Source organism: Malaya genurostris, chromosome 3, assembly GCF_030247185.1.
Source record: "Malaya genurostris strain Urasoe2022 chromosome 3, Malgen_1.1, whole genome shotgun sequence".
Classification (NCBI taxonomy): domain Eukaryota; kingdom Metazoa; phylum Arthropoda; class Insecta; order Diptera; family Culicidae; genus Malaya; species Malaya genurostris.
The window spans coordinates 278653087-278675178 of NC_080572.1; the positions used below are offsets into that span (position 1 = coordinate 278653087).

At 36.7% G+C, this 22092-nt stretch overlaps 2 protein-coding genes across 4 annotated transcripts in view; one reads left to right on the top strand and one right to left on the bottom strand.

Moving 5' to 3' along the window:
* The first annotated feature begins 3223 nt into the window (after positions 1-3223).
* LOC131437279 (uncharacterized) lies at positions 3224-6296 on the top strand. Of its 2 annotated transcripts, none has more exons than XM_058606520.1 (2): positions 3224-4290; positions 5775-6296. In XM_058606520.1, exons 1-2 carry the CDS (start codon positions 3321-3323, stop codon positions 5837-5839), a joined length of 1035 nt encoding a protein of 344 aa, XP_058462503.1. In that variant the 5' UTR covers positions 3224-3320; the 3' UTR covers positions 5840-6296. The 2 variants fall into 2 exon arrangements, with proteins under 2 accessions (XP_058462503.1, XP_058462502.1); XM_058606519.1 differs by having other exon boundaries at positions 3225-4302.
* Positions 6297-12054: 5758 nt separating this feature from the next.
* LOC131438503 (phosphatidylinositol 4-kinase beta) overlaps positions 12055-22092 on the bottom strand; it is a 251023-nt gene continuing 240985 nt past the window's right edge. For both annotated transcript variants that reach the window (XM_058608582.1, XM_058608583.1), the window contains 5 exons: positions 21731-21868; positions 21387-21661; positions 21232-21320; positions 21008-21172; positions 12055-20937 (listed from right to left, as the gene is read on the bottom strand). In XM_058608582.1, coding sequence (XP_058464565.1) covers positions 20750-20937; positions 21008-21172; positions 21232-21320; positions 21387-21661; positions 21731-21868 — 855 coding nt within the window. In that variant the 3' untranslated portion in view covers positions 12055-20749. The remainder of the gene's footprint in view (positions 20938-21007; positions 21173-21231; positions 21321-21386; positions 21662-21730; positions 21869-22092) is intronic.

The following is a 22092-nucleotide window of genomic DNA, read 5'->3' on the forward strand; positions in this document are numbered from 1 at the left end:
GTTGATTTGATCTAACCGCGTTCTGCAGTTTCGTAGTTTTGTTGTCATTGTTTCAAAAATGACGATCAGTTGTTCAGCAGAAAATAAATCACCAGAGTCATCCTTTGCTTGTGGTTGATTATTGCCCCATCCAGGAGGGATTCTTGAGGAAGATTCTTTTTGAGATCCAGCGGCTGAAGTCTTTGGATTGCTGCGAGGAAGTGGCGGCAAATTCGGAATATCCCTCTTCGGTGGGAGCCGTGGGAAATTAACTTCATCCTTCTGTGGAACATTCTTGCGCGTTGATTGTTTACGGGACGCCTGTTGTCGAATTTTTGTGAACTCAGCACGTTTGGGACATGATTTGCTAGTAGATGGATGGTCGCCATCACAGTTCACACATTTTACAGCGATGTCATCTAGTAGGCAATCGTTGGTATTGTGTGGTTCGGCACATTTCCCGCACCGACTTTTCATGTGGCAATTCCTCGCTCCATGGCCGTAGTTCAAACAGTTCGTGCACTGTGTGACATCCCGATGTACCGGTTTATACGTTTGCCATTCGATGATTATGTGAAATAACGATTTAATCGTTTTCAGTTGACTCATGGTGATGGAGCCCTTCTCCAGATGAATCAGGTACAGTTGATCTCTAAATTTTTTGTCCGTATTATGGCGCTTCATTTTAAATACCATCATAGGCTTTAGTCCAGCCTCCGACAGTGCCTGCTTTAGTTCGGCTTCCATCATGTCGGGTAGTCCTCGAAGTACAACCTTCATAGGTTTGTTGGCGGCAATATCGTGTGTGAAGTATTCCGCTTTTGTCTGCTTCAGATAGCATTCCACTCCTTTGTAGTGGTTCAAAGCCGGAACAGTTATTTTGTAGCCTTCAGTACATAAACGGATTGTTGCCTGTAGTCCTTTGCTGATCAGTGTGTTGAAATCCGAGCGTAGAGTTGGTGGGAAGCCCTTCAGGTAGAAAGGCGGCATTTTTTCCTTCTTCTGCAGTTCCTCTTCGACATCTACTGGCAGATCAGCATATTGGTTTTTACTCAGCAAACGGTCGTTTACCTGTACATCACTTGGCTTCAGACGCTTAGCATCCTTTGGATCCTTCTCGGATCTATGGCGGTTTTTACCCATAGCTTGGGTAGGTAGACAACTGCGAATAAAAAATAAAACAAAATCGAAATTAGTCGTAGTAGGTTATTCGTCTATCCACATCGAGTGTTAGATGACGAATCCATACTACGCAGAACGATGCGGTGTTTTTTATGCATGACGCAAAGCCTCCTATGCCGAACAAGAAGTTGACGTCATTTTGTAAAGCAGGGATTGGTGGATGAAAACATAGGTCGATTCCAACCATTTTTTCAATAGTATGCTATTGAAATACTGAAACGACGTCGTCATACATGTTTAAGTTAAAAGTTTCCGAATCGATTGGTTGTTAAATTATAACAATCCATCAACAAATGACCGAGTTATTAACGTTCAAAATTATGACACAAAAAGGTTACGCGGCTATTTTTGAAACTTTTAATTGACACCCGGCCCCATATAGTGAAGAGTAAGGCATTTTTAATGCCAAAAACCTACCACTTTACGGTACTGTCCTCAGCCCTTAATGCAAACTACACATAACCTAAAAAGTTCTAAAATATAAATCCTATAGCCTAAAACACATGTGCACCCGGTGAACGACTATAATTAGGTTAAAACCGGGTATAAAAAAAACGATAAAAAACACGTGCCATAAATATTATTCAAATACTTAAAAGAAACTATTATCCAATGAACACACACATATTTTATTAAAATTGGAACTCTAAATAAAAAAAAGTCGAGAATGACAATCCCTCTCAGATAGTAAATTTTTTGTAGAAATGGAATATTTTAAAGAAATTGTACTTTTTATTCAAGCTAAAGTTTATAAATGTTAGATTTTTTTTGCTTTAAGAAATGACTGAAATGGGGGTGAAAGTAGCACTCGACCTGGACGCAACGTTTTTAGGAGGGTGGCGAACTAATACTCGTCCAAGTCATCTTTCAAGAGATGGAGTTCAGCTTTTTTTTTTTGCTCACTAAACCAACGATGGGGGCGGTAAATCTTATTTTACCCCGGGCGTAAAATTTGTTGGTACACACTGAAAGGGCGAAACTGCCATCCCATTTGTTTACGTAAGTTTCGCCCTCTTTGCTCCATGCCAACAAACAAGGGCGATACTTTCAACCCATACACAACCTGACAGAAATGTGCCTGTTTCATATGTGTTCCACTGAATTCAGGGCGGCGCTAGTGTACCTAAACAATACGGGTGCAATGAATTACGAAACAAAGAGATTACAAGAGAAACCAGTACTTCATTACGTTATTTACGGTCACTGTGTATGCGTCAGCAATATATTTAAAATTTCACAGTAATAGATACCGCCACTACAATCGCTTTCTCTATACTCGATATTATTGTATATTGAATTCTTATTACTTACACTTTAGAGTGTATTCAGCAACACTTCGGCGCAGCGCGCAACACTGCTGTCATTATGAGCAAACTTAATAAATGAGCTAGAGGCGGACTTCTGTTATTTGCAACGAACGGTGTTAGACGTGTTTTTAGTGAACTCAAAAGAAAACCATCTCTGTTCCAGTAACGCTGGAACATATTAGTGGCGACGAGGAAAAGGAAGCTGATTTCGGACACATTTCTAAGGCGCAAGGAAAATTTCGGCGTGAGGAAGCTGTTGGAGTAATTCCAGGCGGCGGATAATTTTCGGAATAGCAGCGGAACGGCGGAATCGATTTCTGGACAATTTTCAGAAGCTGTGGATAAATTCGGTGTCGACGCTCAAGGTAAGCGTGACTTTTTTATTAAAACAAAAGAAACTATTGTTAAGTGGTTTTTGGTTCGCGAATCTGCTTTGTTCGCAAATTATAAGCGCTTTTGTTAATTGTGATACGCCATTTTGAATTTTTTTTTCTCGCGGCGTCAGTTTTGTGGACAATTAAAATTTTTTCCTGTAAAGTTTTCGGTGGAAAGAAAAGTTTTTGCACTATATTAAGAGTGTTTTTTTTCTCTTTATTTTGAGAGTTAGGTACAATTTAGCACAGCAGGAGAAATCTGGCTGCGGAAACAATTTAATTGCTGCTTTGGTTCTTCGGAAAAATTTCGTGACTTTGGCATTGCGTTTGTGTGAGTGACGGTTTATTCCGGTGAGTAACAGAAATAATTACAGTTTGTTGTTTTAAAATTTTGACTTTATATAACTTGTAATTTGTGGTGATTTGAAATTGATAGATTTTTGCCTTATATTTGATTTTGATCAGAATTTTGACAAAAATGTCCTACATGGTGGCCCATAATATTGAACCTTACCGCAAGGGCCAATCTTTTGCTACGTGGATTAAGCGTTTAGCGGTTCATTTTCGTGTCAACAAAGTTAAAGATAATGAAAAAAAGGATCAGATGTTCATCTTGGGAGGAGATTTTTTGTTCAGTATGGCAGAAAAACTCTACCCCACAGAAGCAATGATGGATGAAGTGTCGTATGATGTATTAGTGCAAAAACTTAAGGAGAGACTTGATAAAACTGATTCAGTCTTGCTCCGAAGATATAATTTCGGCACAAAGGTGCAACAACCGGGAGAATCGGCAAGCGATTTTATATTTTCGTTAAAACTCCAAGCGGAACATTGCGAATTTGGGGAGCAAAAGAATCGTCTTATTCTTGATCGTATTTTGGTTGGGTTGTCTGATGGCTCGCTTAAGCATCGTCTTTTTACGGAGGATAGCTCCAAGTTGACGCTTGAACAGGCGGAGAATATTATCGCTACGTGGGAAATGGCGGCTACTCATTCAAAAGCTTTAACGAACAGCGATGTCGATTTGGTAGCTTCACTGGGCACTAGGTACCCTTTGACTCAAGGTAGAGGTGCAGTTATTCAACGGATGAGGGAAGCTCAGCAAAATTTTCACGGTTTGGTAAAAAGTCGGCTTGGTGTTCGACCTGAAATACGACCGGCGGAAGATAGTCAGAGAGTACAGTTTCACTCACAGCGTTTTGAACATCGTGATTCGTCGGCTAGTTCAGCTCGTGGTCAATACAAAATGGACGACCAACAATGGCCGATTGATCAGCGTATCTGCTATCATTGCGGACGTAGAGGACATGTGCGAAGGAAATGCTACAAGTGGAAGAACGAGAGCGGCAAGACGGTTAATCGTGTTGACGCACAGGAATGTATTACCAGTGCAAACCATTCAGCAGAACCATTAGATAGCTTGAGGATCCAAGATTCGGACTCAGATGGTAATATCTCAGGTGATTTACAGTGTATGAACATTTCTTCCATAAACAAGATAAGCAATCCATGTTTATTGGATGTTAATATTGAAAATATTCCTGTACAGATGGAAGTTGACAGTGGTTCTTCTGTTTCAGTAATTGGAAAAGAATTGTTTGTTTCTAAATTCAGCCTTCCTTTATTTGAATGCTCTAAACAACTGATAGTGATAAATGGTTCCAGGTTGAAGATATCTGGGGAAGTTAAGGTTAAGGTTGAATATAAAGGAAGAAAAGCTAAATTGCGATTATTGGTCCTTGATTGTAGTTATCAGTTTATTCCATTATTGGGCCGACCATGGTTGGATGGTTTCTTTCCCAACTGGAGAAATTATTTCCTGGACGATTGGATGCCAGTGAACAATATTACAAAGATATACAATGAAACATTGATTACTGATTTAAAATTTCCATTTTCTGATATACGTGTCAAGAAACTATGTAAACCGGTAAACAATTTTGGAACTGATTCGATTGGAAAAAGTATCGTTCCAAAGATTGAATCAGTATATGACGTTCGTTTTCTTTTGAAACAAACAGTTTTGAAGTATTTTGATAAGTTAATGGTGATTTTCGATAAAGAGGACATTTATTCAGTATTTGCAACTAGATTTCAAGCTGGGGTGATTATTTCACAAAATAGTCAAACCGATATAATAAAATTGGCAAATAGAAGTAACACTGGTGACGCAAAAATGAAAAGACGCATAGTTTACTGGAATAGGTTAAGCACTACTATTAAAAGGTTTTTTGCTGCTTGTTATGTTTGTGCAAGTATGGCAAGTGTTACAAAACAACAAATTATTTCAAAATGGACACCATATTTCTCTAAATGGGTGGAGGAAGAGATTATAAGAAAAGGAACCAGTATTCCAGAAGTTTTGATGGAACTGTTTGAATTCTTTGCTCGTTTTGGACTGCCAGACGTTTTAGTATCTGACAATGGTCCTCCGTTCAACTCGCATTCCTTTAAAAGTTTTCTGGATAGACAGGGTATAAAAGTTTTAAACAGTCCTTCATATAATCCTGCTAGTAATGGCCAGGCAGAGAGACTGATAAGAACGGTAAAATATGTTCTTAAAAAGTTCTTATTGGAACCGGGAATGCTAGAATTGAATTTGGAAGATCGGATAGATCTATTCCTAATAAATTATAGAAACCATAATATGACGATGGAGGGCAGTTTTCCTTCTGAAAAAGTATTTTTCTATACTCCAAAAATGTTAATCGGTTTGGTTAACTCTAAGAAACACTATAAAAAAATGGTAGCGACTTATACTTTAAATGATGATGATACAAAATCTGATCATGACAATAAGGCGGATCTGCCGGATCTAATAGATACTCTGACACCAGGAGATAGTGTGTGGTATAAACACAATATGTCTCATATACGTGGAAAATGGATTAAGGCATCAGTTTTAAAACATTGCTCTAAAAATTTATTGCAGATCATGGTTGGAAACGAGGCGACTACTACGGTTCATCGAAGCCAAATAAGAATCGTTACGAATAAACAAGGTTCACCATATCAGCCAAGACCATCGATGCGAGTGGTCAAGACTGGTCGGCCAATCCTGACTGTCGAGGAACCTGTAGTGGCAACACAAGATGGAAGCGATGTCCGGCAAATACCAGATCGAAATGCTATCCAACCGTCGAATGATCCTGATACACAAATTTTTAGATTAAGTAGGAAACGAAAATTCCCACCAGATCCGGTAGCGCTAACTGGCCTACCTAGGCGTTCGAAGAGAGCAAGAAAACCTAGAATCGAAAATGAATTCGAATATTTTTGAGTTTTGTTGTTACTTGAATTATTGTTCATTCTTTTTAAAGGAGGAAGAGCTATTGTATATTGAATTCTTATTACTTACACTTTAGAGTGTATTCAGCAACACTTCGGCGCAGCGCGCAACACTGCTGTCATTATGAGCAAACTTAATAAATGAGCTAGAGGCGGACTTCTGTTATTTGCAACGAACGGTGTTAGACGTGTTTTTAGTGAACTCAAAAGAAAACCATCTCTGTTCCAGTAACGCTGGAACATATTAGATATGTAAGACGAACCGAGGAGAACCTTCGCCGAAATCCAAAACGTTTTTGGTCGTTTGTTAACTCGAAACGAAACGAAACCGGCTTACCGCGCTCTATGTTCTTAGAACAGGAAACAGCCAGCAATGATAATGAGAAATGCATTTTGTTTGCGCAACACTTCAAACATGTTTTCCACGATCATTGCGCCACATCGAGACAGATAGAAGAATCCACAGTTGGTATGCCACGTGACGTGTTTAATTTCGACATACCTCACATCACAGATGACATGGTTACAGCTGCCTTACTTCGACTAAAGTTATCGTTTGCTGTCGGTCCTGATGGAATCCCATCTTGTGCTAAAACGTTGTTCTGAAGCCCTAATCCGTCCGTTAGCAATACTATTTAATCTCTCGGTTCAACGAAGTGAGTTTCCCTTGCGTTGGAAGTCATCCCATATGTTTCCGGTCCACAAAAAAGACGACAAGCGTAATGTTGCTAACTATCGAGGAATAACGTCATTGTGTGCTTGCTCCAAGCTGTTTGAAATCATCGTGAACGACATTTTGTTTTCGTGTTGCAAAAATTATATAGATTCTCAACAACATGGCTTCTTTCCAAAACGGTCGATTTCGACAAATCTCATGCAGTTCACTTCAAACTGTTTACGGAATTTGGACTGCGGGTTGCAGATTGATGCGGCTTACATCGATCTTAAGGCGGCATTCGATCGGGTATATCATGGAATCCTTCTAAAGAAATTGGAGTTACTTGGCGTTTCTACTCGTGCAGTTTGTTGGTTCAGATCCTATTTATCGCAACGCTGTGTGCGAGTTTTAATTGGCTCGGCTATGTCGGATGAGTTTTCGAACCTTTCTGGAGTTCCACAAGGTAGCATACTCGGCCCGCTGCTGTTCTCGATCTACATAAACGATGTGTAACTGCTTTTGCCACTGGATTGTCGATTATTTTACGCAGACGATACAAAAATTTTTCAAATCATCAAGTGCCTTTCGGACTGCATCGAATTACAAAAAATGCTGAATGTATTCCAAAATTGGTGCTCTAGAAACCTTTTGGACTTAAGCGTCGAAAAATGCAGGATTATTTCCTTCCACCGTAAAAAAGCTCCAGTTGCTTTCGATTACAAAATCTCAGGATGCTCCCTCGCCCGAACAGAGCACATTAAAGATCTTGGCGTAATTCTGGATCGTGAAGTTACTTTCAAGTTACACTATGACAACATCATTCGTAAAGCAAACCGACAACTGGGCTTCATCTTTAAGATTTCGTCCGAGTTCCGTGATCCGTTATGTTTGAGATCCCTATATTGCTCGCTGGTTCGGTCATTGCTCGAATCTAATGCGATTGTATGGTGCCCGTTCCACTCTAATTGGATTACCAGGATTGAGGCAATTCAACGAAAATTCGTGAGATACGCATTGCGGTTTTTACCTTGGTCTGATCCAACGCAGCTACCGTCATACGAGGACCGTTGCCGTTTACTAAATCTTGAACCTTTGGAATTGAGAAGAGCATATGCTCAAGCATCATTTGCTGCGAAACTGCTTTTGGGTAGTGTAGACTGCCCTGCTTTACTCGAGCGACTAAATTTGTATACTCCTGAGAGGCCTCTTCGACAACGACCTTTTCTGCTATTGGAAACTCGTAACACACTATATGGTCAAAATGAACCATTCAGATCCGTTTGCCTACGATTCAATGAATTTGCCGAATATTTTAATTTCAACGTGTCGTCTAATGTTTTTTATCTTAGATTACTTGACCGTTTTCGTGTTGTCTACCGTAATAATGTAATTTAAGTTTTACTTTTACATTAAAATTTTTTATTCATTAAGACATACATTGTCAGATGAACTATAAAATAAACAAATAAACAAATAAACAAAAGGAGCGAAATTTCCATATTGTGACTCACAATATTGCGAATTTTTCTAACAGCGCTGCATAGCAACAAACTCATCAATAACACACGTCATAAATTTCCAAACATGCGTATTTTGTAATCTTTCTATCTTTTAATTCACTCTGCCCAACGTCTTCTCTTTGGTCTAAAAAGATAACTATTAATAGTAATTGATAGAGTTAGAAATGAAGTGTTTTTTGAAATGTGGTGTGTGTGACTAAAGAGTACCTAACATATTTAGTCGTATCCATGAAAACGCAAGGAATTAGTAGCCATTTGTAGGTGTATTTGTTATCAGTGGATGATCTTCTAACGACTTGGATAAAGATAAGGGAACCATAGATTTAATCTTGGTTTGCAAATTAGTAGTATTGTTCTTCAAGATTCGGTAGAATACATTACTTCACGTTCATTATTTATTGAAATGTGATAAACTACTTTTAAACCTTCTATTGATGAAAAGAGAAAAATTATACTTATACTAAACCATAGTAACTTATCATCATAATTATTTTGTTAATGTCAATAAATTCTAGCAAAATTTATTTTACTTATTTAAATATAAAAATTTAAACCGCAGATTGTCGAAAAACAGATACGTTATTTCCGAATGTTATTCTATTTACGACGCCATTGTGGAACCAGAGAACCAAAACTTTTACTTATATTCTTGATGTATGGGAGCTGTCAAGTTGTCCACGGGTTTGATACTTCAATTGATAGAAAGGAAGGGCGAAACCATTAATTTTCGTTATTTCCGAACTTTTTACTACAGGTAATAGTAAATGAAACCCGCAGATTTGACTTTGCAATTTAACGAAAAATGCGCGAGGGCGTTACTTAATAATTCACACAGGGAGCATAGAAGTAAACAAATCGAAAAAGGGTGAAACACTTTTCATGTTTATTTATTCATTGAACATACACCCTCATTGAACATAACTCAAAATTGAGTGACACATCACTCGAATTCATTAAAAGTGCACGTACTCTAAACTTGATTTACCACCTATCTACTCATTTTTGAGTTAAGGGACGAAATTGTCAAAACTTGAGTAATTTTTACTCAAAATAAGAAAACAATATTTTGTTCAAAATTTGAGTAAGTTCAGCTCAAAATTTGAGTTCCTTGCTCTCAAAATGAAGAAACTTTTCTTCGTTATTTTCATATACAAAGTAATTTTTCTTTTAACGGTTTGGAGTCAAAATTGAATTATTTTGATATCCTTATGTTGGGCTTTTCACTAAGCACAATTGAAACCACAAAACATCGATGATTGACGTTGATTCATGTTTTCAAAACCGGATCTAGAAACGGAAATGGAAAACGACGTATTCTTGTATTCTTTATTTCGATAAGAATATTCCGAGAATGAAGTTTATGAATTTGAGTAATCGCAACTCAAACCATGAGTTATGTTCAAAGAGCGTGTAGAGGAAAAGTGGACAAAATTTCATACCTTTTAGAGATAAACCAACAGCTTATCGACTCATCCAAAATTTATCTGTGAATATACGATAATTTCTAAATAGGAATTGAAACCAAAGTCGAAACATTCATCGATGGTTTTCTCCATTTACTGTCAGTGTTAGATTCGGCCTTCCTTGAAAACCTGCTGTTTTAGAGCAAATTCAGCAGCTGCAAGATTCATATGGGTGGTCTATAATGTAAATGAAACTGAAACAAACGTATCCCCAGCAATCCGGTTTAGTTTTATTTATTCGACCAGTTCTACTGTCAAATTTAAAACTGGTATACACTGCCGTTCTATTTTTTCTATATTTGAAACACAGATAAAACGCTGCTGGGGCTGCCAGTTTATTTTGTTATAATTTCTAGATTTAAATTTTAAAACTGACATAAATTATGCATCTAGAACTAGAACACTCCTGAATATGCCCTCAGCAAGCCGTTTTAGTTTTATTTATTCGAACAGTTCCGCTGTCAAATTTAAAACTGGTATACGCTGCCGTTCTATTTTTTCTATATTTGAAACACGGATAAAACGCTGTTGGGGCTGCCAGTTTATTTTGTTATTATTTCTAGATTTAAAATTTAAAACTGACATAAATTATCCATCTATAACTAGAACACTATTGAACTTGCCCTTAGTGATCATGGAAATTGAACCCCCGATTTGACAGTCGGAAAGTCAGTGCTAAAGTCAATGGGATTGTTCTAAATTTAATTTAATTGTTTTGCACTTTGTTACAAAACCCAACTTTTCATTCTTGGCTCCATCTCATACCATGATCGAATCCTAGTCCTCATACCTGCCCAAATCTCTGTCATATATGGAAGAGAATGATGAGTCGTTGTTCTTCCGGAAAGTGGGTAAAGCATTAACATTTCCTCTCATCCTAATCCTTTATCTTTCGCTGTGAACGATGGACATGGGGACGGCCGGCTATGATGGCTATAATGCTGTTGAGATGTTCATTTTTCAATCAGCGGTTTGCTCTCTGAGAATATGGTCTTGAGAGATCCAAGAGCACATCTACAATTAAAAAAAAGCGTCTCTTGCTCATGGAAACTACAGGGTCCGGCACTCGAAGTGTAGCCAACTTCAGACCGCTCGCGCAGCTGACGCACGGGCATCAGCTCTCTAGAAATTTGCTAAATGACAGTTCGGAGTTGTATTGTTTACAAGCGCAAGAAAGCATTTTGCCAAAAGTGAACGCGAAAAAAAAATCTTGACTTGAGATAGCGAAGGAGTTGCTTCGTTTGGCCGAAAGCGGTCAATTTCCGAACATTGTGTTTTCTGACGAGAAAATTTTTCCAATTGAGCAATTCGTAAACTCTCAAAACGATAGGGTTTACTTGACCGACCGTTCATACGAGAATTTGAGTCATCGATCGGCCACCAGGAGGCAGCACCCGCAACAGATAATGGTTTGGGCCGCTGTAACCGCAGATGGGCGCTCTCCAATCGTTTTCATCAAGCCTGGCGTCAAGGTAAATGCGACATATTATCGGGAAAGTATTCTGGAGGTTGCTTTGAAGCCGTGGGCAGACAAACATTTCGGTGGCAGACCATGGACGTTTCAGCAGGACTCGGCACCGTCTCACAAAGCTCGAGTGAACCAAGAATGGCTGAAAAACAACGTTCCGAACTTCATCACGTCCACACAATGGCTCTCGAATTCACCAGATGCGAATCCAATGGATTATTCTCTTTGGGCCATTTTGGAGAGCTAATTCCGAACTAAAAGATACACCAGTCTCGAGGCGCTGAAAAAAGTTATTGTCCGCGAGTGGGCCAAAATACCTGCAAGTCACATTCGGCCAAACGAAGCAAATCCTTCGCTCTCTCAAGTCATTAAGTCAAGGCAAAAGGTGGTCATATCGAGCAAAAGTGAATTGATTCTGAATTTTGTATTATTTTTACACATTTTGTACTTCGAATTAAGTAAAAGTAATTTTCCAAACTGAATTTATGGCCTTTTTAATTTGTTACACTTCGAGTGCCGGACCCTGTAAATGTTACGGTTGTCGTAGAATGGCGATTCTGTATTCTAAATTGCTGTAGAGTTTCACTTTCATGTCCCTCGATTTCACCATCGAAAATTAAGTAAAACAAAGTTCCACTGAATATTGTTTTGTCACCCCCAAACAACCGAAAAAGAGTACCTTCCTAATATAATGTTTGGAGTTGTTGCCAACATTATGGATGAGAGGTTTTCACTCTCCTTACATACTCAGAGCGGAACCAAGCGGGACAGGGAAGTTCTTTCAACCAACACCTTTCAGAGTAAAACCCTCAACGTACGTATTGTTATTTATTTATCTTAATTTGCTTATTTGCATGTAAGATTAATCGTTATCGATTACTGAAACTAATTTTAATAATTTTAGGGTTAGCGCAAAACACTTTTCCCCCTATCAATTGTTTCTCTTACTTCATAGTTTTGCTTGCTGATTTTGTATTCCCGTTAATAAATATAGGACTTTTTTTCTGATTTTATCCAATACAACATACCATTTTTTGCTGTCCGCAGTTTTCGTATCCCCAGATAGTGTTTGTTATATTTCGCTTCGCTTTGCTCTTTAAATTGAATATAATATATGAAAAAGCTATCTACGTTGTTTTTTTTTGTGACAGTTCCGTCTTATTCACCACCATTATTCGCTGTTAATAAACATGCTTCATCTGTTTTGCCTTAGTATAACTATCCAAGTTTTGATTTTAAAGTGTTACCAGTAGAAATAATAAACAAACAAAATGACTTTAGTTTATATAGTTAAATCTAGATAATTTATGAGAATCGAATGGTTTCACTGCGATATCTCCGTGGAAAGTTTGGCTCAAATCGCGCTCTCTGTACAAGACGGTCGGTCGGTTTGTTGGTTGGTTGGTTGGTTGCTTGGTTCATATTTGCGGTTCGTCAGTCCACGAGTATTTGCTGCTTGCTTCGCCACTGTTTTAGCTCTCGCTGCGTTTCGAGTATGTATATCGCCTGTGGTTTTTCCTCGAGATGTGTATTTTACTAGTTTGTTAGGTAGGTTGGAAGGTATGAATAGAATTGATACTTATTTGACTATTCAGTTTTTGTTTAGTTTCGAAATAAAAGATTCCAGGAATCGATAAGAATTAGATTATTCTGGTAGATTGTATAAACTTTTCTTTCTTTTTTTTTTTGTTGTTTGTAGAAGTATGTCTTTCAACTATATAAGATTAAGTATGCAAAAAGATTAACGAATCCCCGTTAAACGTGAACTTTTGGACATGGAGCTAACATATGTACAACGAAGCGAACATTAAATTGCGACGAATAAAATAGAATTAGTTAGATTTCTGCGGTGTTTCTTTCCCGGCGGCATTATACGATCAAAGACAAAAGCCTGCCTGCAACAATTAACTTAACAAGCCCCCTTCTTTCACGAATCTCTCTAGGTTCAGTAAAAAAAAACTGAAAGAAGTGCTATCTATGCTCTATAAAGGATTCTATGTATTGTTTAAACTTGGACAAGTAGAGTAATATTTTTGCTCGGACGTGTTGCGCAAAAGGGGCTTCTCCGATAGGCATCCCCACGTGGAGCTCAGCGTTTCAAGGAATGTTTTCTAGATCGTCAGCTGCGGTGGTCGTCTAACTCTGTTTTACAGAGAAAAAATAACCTCTATCGGATGGTTCCCTTGCCGTCGAGCGCGCTTGGTAATGTTTAGTTGAAATAATTGCAGATTAGCTAAATAGAATGAGTATATAAATTATGTGGTTCGCCTGTCCTACCTCAGACCGGATTCAAAATTATCGAAGCCATTGGTTTAAGCCGAAATGTGGGACAAACATTACCGTTTCCTATCCTAACCGTTTGATTATTGGAATTATATCTCTGCCATACCGACTAGCCAGGCAGTGCTGGAAACGATTCCTTCACCTGACAGTTTTAAGTGAAACTCCCCGGTTGTGCTACCTAAAACTGTAGCCAGATGTTTGCTTTGAATGACCGAGTGCATGGAAACTTTCACGTACTGAATGTTGCTCGTAGCACACAGATGAATGTTAGCGATGACAGTCATAAGCCACCAGTCGCGCGCACATGAATGTGGTGGCGACTATAACGCTCTTGTATTGATCGACGAATGTAACGAAAGAATGATTGTGTTGTAGCATTTTGTGTAATATTATTTCGAAATGTACCAGAAAATAGTTAGAGTGTAATGACGTGGCAATATCGCACAACCATTTTTTGCGCTCCTAGTTTTGTTTCGGTAACGATGAGATTAGATTCATTTGTTAGTTTGAACTGAACAAACAGGCCATGTACGATCTGACAACTTTTTGTAATTAAATAACGTCAACAATAAATATAGTCTAGAAAAAAGTCTACAGTATCATCAACAGGATGGGCTGCATTTGGTTTTCGGTGCGGAATTCCTCAATGTCAATAAAATATTGCGGATTCAAACATTTCTAAGGTGCAAAGAGTTGTCTATTTGCGTAAATGGACAGTTTTTGAAATATTTTTAAACATGATTTGAATGAAAAATGAAGTCAATATTGATCGGAAATCACCACATTTAAGCATTTCCTAGATGCATAGGGTTGTCAAACATCGAAAATTCAATTTTTTATTTCAAATGTCAACATCATTTGTATGAAAAGGCAAGTCACTAAAGATACAACTTTGATAGATTTATACACATACGAAAATTAACTATTTTCCGAGAACTGAATAGAGTTGTCAACCTGCGAAAATACACAATTTTTAAAATATTTTCAAACATGAATTGAGTAGAAAATTAAGTCAATGTTGGTCGAAAATCACAATGATTAAGCATTTAATAGATGTATAGGGTTGGCCACCAGCTCACAATTTTTGAAAAATTCCAAATATTGAACATTTAGGAATTTGGTAATTTGTGCAGAATGCACATATTTTGTATCTATTTCTTTGGCGTTTCTCCTTTTTTATTATTAGGGCCAGTAATAAGTCGTCACTCGTTTACGCCTGGAACGTCAGAAATAATATAGCACTTGTGCAATATTATTTGAGGGTTGCATAAATAGTGCAAACTTTGCGTCTGCTTAGCGGTTTAAGTTGGAACTGCTAGGCGCGAGATGGCAGTTCAGTTTAAACTGCATTGAGCACTGAAGAGTCGAAGGCGAAACGCGAAGAAATAGTGTCAAATATTATTTTATTGAAGGATAAATCGATAATTGTTGGACTCGTGCACTTTTCGAATGTATGCGGTTAGGTTGGTATCTATTATCGAAAAAAAAAAACAAACATATTTTGAATAAAAAGGGATAGGGTTATTAACCAACAAAAAAAAACGGCTTCAATATAGATCGAAAATCTCAGTAGGATCACAATTACTAGATATGCATAGGGTTGTCAACCTGTAAAAATTGACAATTTTGAAATATTTTCAAAAATGAATGGAATGGAAAAAGACGTCATTATTGATCGAAAATCACAACATTGAAGCATGTATTAGAAGCATAGGGTTGTCAACCAGTGAAAGTTTACAATTAAAAAAAACGGATAACATTAATTGTATGAAAAGGTAGCTCAATACAAGTCTAAAAATATAAAAAATTTCTATTTTTGGAAAAATAATTATGCAACTGCATGAAACGTCCAGATCTGGTATCATCTCAAGCCAATTTTTTTGGGATGAATGAACTCTCATGAACATGAAAAACATTTTGAAATTTACGAACTCGGAATTTTTTTTTTTTGAGAGTCTGTCTAAGAATTTGTCTCTTAGACTGGAAAATTTGGAAATTTTTGAAAATGAAAAAAAAAAATTTATGCCAAATGTCTGAGTTTCAGAGTCGATGTTTTGAAAATAAAAAATTTTTCGGGATGATACCGGATCGCTAGGCTTCATGCAATTCTAAGACATTTGGCAGAAAAAAATTCAATTTAGAAATTTCAGTTTTTTCAAGTTTCTAATAGTCGATGTTTTCAAACAAACAATTTATAACAAGATGATCTCAACGTTTCATGCAATTCCAAGACATTTGGTATAAAAAAAATATTTTTCGATTTCGGAAATTTCAAAATATTTTCAAGTTGCTGAGAATCGATTTTTCTCGAAAAAAAAAAGTTTCATTACATTTGGCATCATTTTTTTTTTACAATTTCGGCGTTTCAAAATTTTTCTCAAGTTCTAGTTATTTTTTCTAATTTTTTTTTCGTTTTGAGATGATCTCAATGTTTCATGCAATTCTAAGACATTTGACTTAAAAAAAAATTTGTTCGATTTCGGAATTTTAAAAGAATTACAAGTTCCTAAGTCTATTTTTCTCAAAAAAAATTAATATTTCCGAGATGATACTAGATCTTGCCGTTTCATGCAATTCTAAGATATTTAGTATCAAAGGTTTTTTTTTTAGAAATGATACCAGATATCGACGTTTTTGTACAATTCCAAGACACTTGGCATTTAAGAAAAATCTATTTCGGAAATTTAAATTTTTTGTTAATTTCTGAAAGTTCATTTTTTCTATAGAAAATTTTTCGAACTGTTATCAATCTCAACACATATTATTACATTCGGCATAAAAAAAATTTTTTTTCGATTTCGGAATTTTAAGAAAATTTCAAGTTCCTGAGTAATTTTTTTCAAAAAAAAATATTTTCGAGCTCTAGTATCAGCTCATATCTCTGTGTTTCATCAATTCCAAGACATAGGAAAAAGAATCTCAATTTCGGAAATTTTGAAGTTTTTCAAGTTCCTAAGAGTCCATTTTATTCAAAATAATTTTTTCGATCTGTTATCAAATCTGAACAGTCCATCTGGCATAAAAAGTTTTTTTTTAGTTTAAAACTTTTCAAGTTCCTGAGAGTTGACCTTTTCCAAATTTTTTTTTCGAGATGATACTAAATCTCGACGTTTCAAGCAATTCTAAGACATTTGGCAACAATGAAATATTTAATTTCTTTTTTCTCAAAAAAATTGTTTGTGTTGTTACCAGATCTCAACTGTTCACGAAATTCTAAGACATTTGGCTTCTAAAACATTTTTGAAATGTTGAAATTCCGGAATTGAACAAAAAATTTCAACTTTCTTTGCGTTTCGTCTTCGGCCCGTCAGTGCTTAAAGCAGTTCAAGTAGAACTGCCATCTCCGCCTAGCAGTCCAACTTAAACCGCTGAAGCACTAACGAGCCAAAAGCGAAACGCAAAGAAAGTTGAAACAAAATATGTGCTTTTTGCACAAAACAAAAAACCCCTAAATGTTCAAACTCTACGGCGACCAGTAGCCAGTCGTCATTCGTTTACGCCCGAGACGTCAGAAAGGATATTGCACCTCTGTGTAATATCCAAAAGTGTTACATGAGTTGTGTAGGCTTTGCGTCTGCTTAGCGATTAAAGTTGGACTGCTAGGCGGAGATGGCAGTTCTACTTGAACTGCTTTAAGTACTGACGAGCCGAAGACAAAACGCAAAGAAAGTTGAAATTTTTTGTTCAATTCCGGAATTTCAACATTTTTATCATTTTTTGAGTCAAATTTTCTCAAAAAAAACTTTTTTTTCGAGATGATACCAGTTCTCAACAGAACATTCAATTTTATTACATTTGACATCAAAAAGAAATTTTTTATTTTCAATTTCGGAAATTCAAAAATTTCTCAAATTCTTGTCTATTTATCTCAATTTTTCTAGATGATACCATATCTCGACGTTTCATGCAATTCTTAGCCACTTGGCATAAAAAAAATCAATTTGGAAGTTTTACATTACAAGTTCCTAAAAGTCCATTTTATTTGAAAAAAAAAATTCTGGCTGTTACCAGATCTTAACAGATTCTTAGACATTTGCCATTAGGCAAAAATGTTTTTTTTTAATTCGAAATTAAAAAAAAAACAAGTTTTTCTGTATCCAAAAACGTTTTTTTCGAGGTGATCCCAACAGTTCAATCGTAAGACATCGAAAAAAAAATCGATTTCGGAAATTTTAAATTTTTTTCAAGTTCTTAGAATCGATTTTGATCAAAATGTTCTTTTCGCGATGATACCTGATCTCGACGTTTCATGCCATTCTAAGACATTTAGCATCAAACAAAGAATTTCGAATGTTTTCAAAATCCCAAGTCCATTTTATTCCAAGAAAAGTTTTTCTACGCTGTTACCAAATCTCAACAGTTCATGCAATTGTAAGACATTTGGCATGATTTTTTTTTTTTCGATTAGAGAATTTCAAATTTTTTAAGTTACTGACAGTCTGAAATTTTTTTTTCAAGCTGATACCAGATCTCAACAGTTCGTGCAATGCTATGAATTTTATTTAAAATTTTTTTTTTCATTTTCGAAAATTCAAAGTTCCTGAGTCTATTTGTCCCAAAAAAAAAATTTCCGGATGATAGCAGATCTCGTTGTTTTAGGCAATTTTAAGACCTTTGACATACAAAAAATTGTTTTCGGAAAATTGATTTTTTTCAAGTTCCTCGGAGTTTTTTTCAACCAAAGATAAATAATAAAGACATGTACGTGGTTATAAATATTTTTAAAAAATGTGGTTCGTTCCCGGTACCTTCTGAAATGACCGCACTCACCGCTTGGTGGAGCGCGAGATTAATTGCATTGTTATCATTTCAACCAAAGTGTGCCATAAAATCTCAATATATACAAATGAACTACCAAATCGAAAGGGTTCTCACGGTTTGACATTTGCATTATGAATGTATGATGGGAACTCAGCAGTGCAACCAATGTATCACCATTGGTGCCAGTTTCACGGAGGACCGTAGATGTGCGCCAAAAAAAGATCGTGACTGTCATGTCTGGAAAATCGTTTGTGTTTTAACTGCGGAGTTTTAAATTTTTTAAGTTTCTGGATCACATAAGTCACATAAGGCATTCGGCATAAAATTTTTTTTTTCCGTTTCGGAGATTTCATGCACTTCTCTTCTGGTGATTTTTCAAGATCGATAATTTTTTACTTCTTTTATTTATGACTTCTGGTCAGTCAGTATTTTTAACTTCTTTTTTTTTTGGTTTTTAACGATATCAAACTAACAAGAGATTATGAGAGGAGAAAGAGTTAGAAATTGTAGAGCCATAGTACTCAAGGAAGAGCAAGGATGTGAAGATAAAATTCGGAAAAGTGAGACGTGACAAGGGTCATTCAAGTAAGCAGAAGACTTCTCGTATCTAAACTTTTACCTTCTACCAGAGGAGTCGAACTTAGGCATTTTTGCGATACGAATCATCCGAGTCTCTGAAATGTCAGAAAGTAAGGGCAAATGTCGTTTGCCATTTACTATCTAAATCGGATTCTCCTCTTATAATCTCTAGTTAGTTTGATATCGTTAAAAAGCCACACAAAAAAAATAAAAGATCGATAGTTTTCAAACATTCACCCTTTGAGCACTACCGCTTTACGAAATTAGAAATAGCCCCTTTTTATTGGCATCCTGAAAATGCTCAAATCTAGTTTTTTTTCTATCAATATTAACATTCTTTTTCATCCAATTCATGTTTGAATTTTTTTACTGAACTATGAATTTTGGTTGGTGAAAGAACCCTATGCACCTTGAAAATAATCTAATCTTTTGCTATTGATTCCCCTTTTCATTCAATGAAAATTTGAGACCTTTTGAAAACTAGTCCATTTTCGTTGGTTAAACAACTCTATACATCTTGAAAATACTTGAATCCAGTAATTTTCCAACTATGTTGACGTCCTCCTTTTCCATCTAATTCAAATTTGATTTTTTTTGTTGCAAAAATGGAAATATTTGTTTGTCGGACTCTACGCACCTCAAAATTAAATTAATCAAAGCTTGTGATTTTCCATCACTATTGACTTCGTTTTTCATTCAATTGATATTTGAACGTTTTTCAGAACATAACTAAACCTTCTAAATTTTCGATCAATATCGAAGGTCCTGTTCCATCCAACTCATGTTTGAACTTTTTTTCGAAAACTGTAAATTTTGGTTGATTGACAAAACTATGAACCTTGAAAATTTCTTAATTTAGTGCTTTTTGGACACTATTGGATTCCTTTGTAGTCCAATTATTAATATTACATTGTCATGTTTTTTTTTTGTTGACAACTCTACACATCTGATGACCACCTGAATTTCCAATCTGAATTTCCTCATAAAAGTTTGTGTTTGTCAATTCGCATCGAAAAAAAAATTTGCAGCCCATCCTGTTCATGATAATCATTTCTTTCGTTACATTCATCACCCAATAGCGTGAGCGTGAATGTCGCCACTACCTCATTCATGCGGATCTGGTGGCTTATGACTGTCATAGGTGATACGCGTGACATTCATGTTTGACTGACCGGATGGTAGGCAATGTGGAAAAATCTCCATGCACTCGGGTATTCAAAAAAAAAAAAAAAAAACAAAAAAACATGTCATCAATTTTCAGCACTGCCAACTAACTACTAACTATGCACACAATGTAACTATCTGACTCATTTGCTTTCGTTTCCTCCGACGGAGTTTGATTTAAAAGTAGTTGTGAATTGTTGATTTTGTTTGCATTGTTTTCATTCTTTTACGTTGCTTCTTAAACACGATTCGACTAATAAAGTTAGCTGTAATATTTTTACACAGAAAAATCTACGATTAAAAAAGTTACTGAGGGGGGAAACAGGTTTTTCACAGAAAAACCTCCATGCTATGCTCCTACTTATGTGGCTCTGTTCTTTTTTTTTTCGTATGTACACTTTTGCTTTTTGCAATTAACCATCCGTATTTACATGACATTTACACGAAGACTCTTTCTTTTCTTGCCCTTCTTCAAAATCCGAGAACAACCAATATATATTTGAATATGATTTTTTTTTGATCAGGAAAAAAACCGTTTTACTGCGTGTGTATAATTTGTACAAACGACAAAACGGGGGAAAAAACACTAATAGAAACTTTTTTTGTACTTTTCTCCATTTTTAATTATAATTGCCTTCCACCATGCATATGGCCATGAGCAGGACGGGGGACACGCGTTCGCGTTTTCGCCGACCTGTCTTAGATTTTCATAAAGAATCGTTCTCACAAAATGCCATTGGTAAAGTACTGATAACTGTCGTACAGTTTCGTCGAGAACGAATTAAGCGAATCCTGCACCAGCTGTTCGACCTTCCGTTCCAGCTCCTGTTCCGTTAGGTTCATGTGAAACCTTTGCCGCAAGTTTCGCACGGTACCGGAGCAACCGTTCTTGAAGCATGGCAATTGGGATGCTAAATGAATGGGGGAAAATGCGGAATTAGTAACGTACTGCCGGATAAAAGTCCCACTTTTTATACTCACTACTTCTCATTATCTCCACGATGTTGATGATGCGATCCATGTGCTTGCGGGCTGCCTTCAGGCCTTCGAGCAGCAGATGCTTGAAATCGTACCACAACTCGGACGATGGTCCTCCCATGACATCCACAAACTCGGGTGTCAATTTGAAGGGCGACTGTTCGAAACCTGTAAGTTAACAATCACAATCGTTAATGATTCACCATTTTAAACCATTTCAACCATACCCAAATTTTTAGGCGATATGCTCAAAATGAATCCGAAATCGATGTGAATCAAATGGCCATCAGCATGTAGCAGAATATTTCCGTTGTGTCTGTTGAAAAAAATCATTGCCTTTAAAAAATTGATCATATTTCAGTGAACATGTGACGGAACTTACCGATCCTTGACTTGCAGCAGATAGGATATCAAACAGTACGCCGCACAGGACTGCATGAAGTTTCGCTGGGCGGCCCGGAACTGAACCGAATCCATATCGCCGTACTCGTCCACGAAGTAATCACTCAGGCTTTTGTTACTATTTTTCTTGATCTGATGTAGCGACACGGTATTCAGAATCGGTTCGATCAAACCGGAATCGTTCGACAGGCACACGATTTTGTACGGTCGCACCCAAAGGTCCACTTTCTCCTCCTCCCAGATTAGTTTGAACATCTGTGTTTTTTTGGGGTGGACGAAAGAAATTAGCATGATTCGTAAGTAACATCGTGGAAATATACAAACCTCCAACAATTGTGTCGCCATGAGTTCCTGTCGCAAGTCGTCACCGCACTTGACGATGGCCGAAAGCAGTCGCCAGTTCTGTAGGTGACCGTAAGGGGAACTTTCCCGGATCTGTTTCTCTTTTTCGTGCCATGGTTCCTGTGAAAAAAAAATCAACAAATACAACATTTTAATGCCACGATCGAAGCGTGATTTACACGATTATTATATTTATTTTATCGTAACTGCAAAATTCAAAAGGCAACCCGATTGAACAACACTCCGTACATGTTCCGGCTGCACACGACCAGCATGCGATCTTAGATCTCGTAATAATAATCATAATTTTGGTGAGTTTTATCTATGATCTCTTTTATTAGAAA

What these genes read in the sequence shown, in the direction of transcription:
- LOC131437279 (XM_058606519.1), top strand. Translation starts at nt 3,321, where the DNA reads ATGTCCTACATGGTGGCCCATAATATTGAACCTTACCGCAAGGGCCAA. An exon ending in CTCAGATGGTAATATCTCAG is followed by an intron (nt 4,303 to 5,774) that starts GTGATTTACAGT and finishes AATTTATTGCAG; the next exon opens with ATCATGGTTGGAAACGAGGC.